The 2,462-nt window shown below is 33.9% G+C and overlaps 1 protein-coding gene across 1 annotated transcript; it reads right to left on the bottom strand.

Annotated features, from left to right (window-relative positions):
- Window positions 1-332: 332 nt before the first annotated feature.
- Window positions 333-2,151, bottom strand: LOC107022097 (40S ribosomal protein S21-2). Its single transcript, XM_015222823.2, has 4 exons — window positions 2,001-2,151; window positions 1,471-1,563; window positions 1,239-1,371; window positions 333-545 (listed from the first exon to the last, which is right to left on the bottom strand). Exons 2-4 carry the CDS (start codon window positions 1,518-1,520, stop codon window positions 480-482), a joined length of 249 nt encoding a protein of 82 aa, XP_015078309.1. The 5' UTR covers window positions 1,521-1,563; window positions 2,001-2,151; the 3' UTR covers window positions 333-479.
- Window positions 2,152-2,462: the final 311 nt, after the last annotated feature.

Raw genomic sequence — 2,462 nt, 5'->3', positions numbered from 1 at the left:
ATTCAGTGTGTTTCTTCTTGACTACCCTAGTCACATCTCTGCAGAATTCAAATTGATAAACATACTCCACACAAGTCCGGATGAGGTACTCAAGCCCTATCCGAGAAGGTTCTGTAACACAAGATCCGCTTACATGCTTCAATTAGACGAGTAAAGAAGCTCAAGAAGCCTTCTAATCCAACACTCTCCACACATCTCATGAAATTTTTTACATCTAACATAAGATTTTGGATAAAAAAAACCCTCAGTACTGTTGGAAAAATATAACTATGAAAACAGCAAAGGAATAGAACCAGAGTAATAAAAAAACTAATCAGAAAATGAAATCAAAATCATGAGCAAAGGGGCAACTCAGATATCCAAAGATGAATCCAACATATAGCTTATAGCTGGGAGAACATTGTCTAACTCAACTGAAATTTAAATGTTATCCAGAATCCTTCATCATAAAGTAATATCAAAATGCAAATCTATTTTTTCTACTCTTGTCTAGCTTCAACTTTCTTCTTCTGCCAGAGACGGTCCATTGCGCTGTCAGCATCACCCTGAAAAGATGAAACAAAAAGATTGAACTTATTTTTAACATCAGCTGAATGACAAGCATAAATGTTAGTTAAATGGCCTGTTCAAAATACTAAAAACATACTCGAGTGCAAAAAGGACAGACTAAAATTAGACATCCCAATCTATCTGGATTGCTAGGAAAAGCAAGAATCTAAACTTCCCCAGATACCTAATGATACTACCATCAAATAGAGAAACAGCAGTTAGAAGTCGTCTTCATTATTTTCATGACATGCAAGAGGTAGATATTCTTACTTGAAAAGACTACAACCTGAGCTTTGACTTTGATTTGGAAACATTAACTTGTAAGCAGGTTTATCAAATTTTTTTGCCGGTGTTATAACAAAAGTACCTTGATCTCATTTTTGGTACGTCTCCCACCTCCATTTCTTGGATTATCAAAAAATATAAGTGATGAACAAACCTGCTTTACAGACTACTATTGTTTTCTTTGGGCAACTCAAATATTTAACGATGATTCGCCAAGATGGTATCACTAACAGCGATACATTTTAAAATCTAATCTCAAAAAAGCAGCTACCACATACATTATCTATTAAGTTTACCAAAGGAATTACCAAAACTAAAGAGAACCACAAATTAACCGGGAAAGAACTATCCACATCAATGGCAAAAGTTAAACAGGTAGTATTATAATCGAAGGGAAAAAGTACCTGAGCACGGATGAAACCACAGAGAGCAAAAGTTGTGAAACTCCCAGTGTAGACACCCCTATCGTCCAAATGACCAACATTAAGTTGAACAGAAGCATGGTCCTTTGAAGTGATCAGCCTGTTTGTAGCAGAACTGCAATTGCGGTCATGTGTTAGCTAAATTACAACACGCAGTTATACAAACACCAAGTAAAATCAACACGACACCAAAAAACTCAAAAAGCAGGCATACCATTTCCTGGGGATGTAAAGATCCATGTTTTGTCCTTCATCGTTCTGCATCTTGGCTGGTGGTTCTGAAGTGCCGAAATAAAGTTCTAACAACCTTTTCATAACACAACATAACTAAATCAGCATTAAGAAAGAAAGAAAACTGGAAACTTTCTAGATTTGAAACCAAATATTAGTCACTATTCTTCTTCATAACATGATTCTACACATTCATCAAAAGTAAAAGCCCTCTCCATCACCAAGAACAACCCTTTTCCCAACAAAGAGAGTTGGGTATAACAAAAAACCCTAAAACATTCTTCTATATTAGATTAACGAGATTGGCCATGAAAATTACGGAATTCAAACAGAAAACAGGAAGTTTCACTTTTTTCAATCCAAATTACTCATAAAAGTCAAAAACAAATCCAAATATCATTGTTTCTTTCAAAATCCACAATAAAATATGGCCAAACACCCACATATTTACAGCAACAAGTGAGAAATTCTCCATATACAAAGCAGAAAACAAAGAACGGATAAGTGGCGTACCTGAGTGAGTCTAAGGGAGAGTCTTCAATGGAGGCAAAGTGTGAAGAAGCGACGCAAAACCTCCATTTAAACAGATGAGAAATTTTATCTAACCCTAGTTGCTCTGAGTATACCTTGTGGGCTTATTTAGTCTACTTGGCCCAATAACATTTTCAAGTGGTCCAGCAAATTTTTGAGGTTGAAAAAAGGGAAACGTACATAAATATACTATAAATAAAAAATATTTATTATTAAAAGCAATATCATTTTTTTTACTTGATTAATACATTTATAATATACTTTTAATTCATATTATAAAAAATAATTTATTACTCATGTATAATACAAGTTTTATTAATGGATAATACATTTAGGGAAACTTTCACATATAGTCACTTAAAAATAGCCTAATTATTCGCCATAGTTATGGTTTAATAATTACAATTCGTAGCTACATGTTATATGAAAAAGAGAAGTCAGCGA

This window comes from Solanum pennellii, chromosome 1 (genome assembly GCF_001406875.1).
Source record: "Solanum pennellii chromosome 1, SPENNV200".
Taxonomy (NCBI): domain Eukaryota; kingdom Viridiplantae; phylum Streptophyta; class Magnoliopsida; order Solanales; family Solanaceae; genus Solanum; species Solanum pennellii.
Note: the sequence above shows the minus strand (reverse complement) of the source record. Positions and strands in the feature narration are given on the sequence as shown.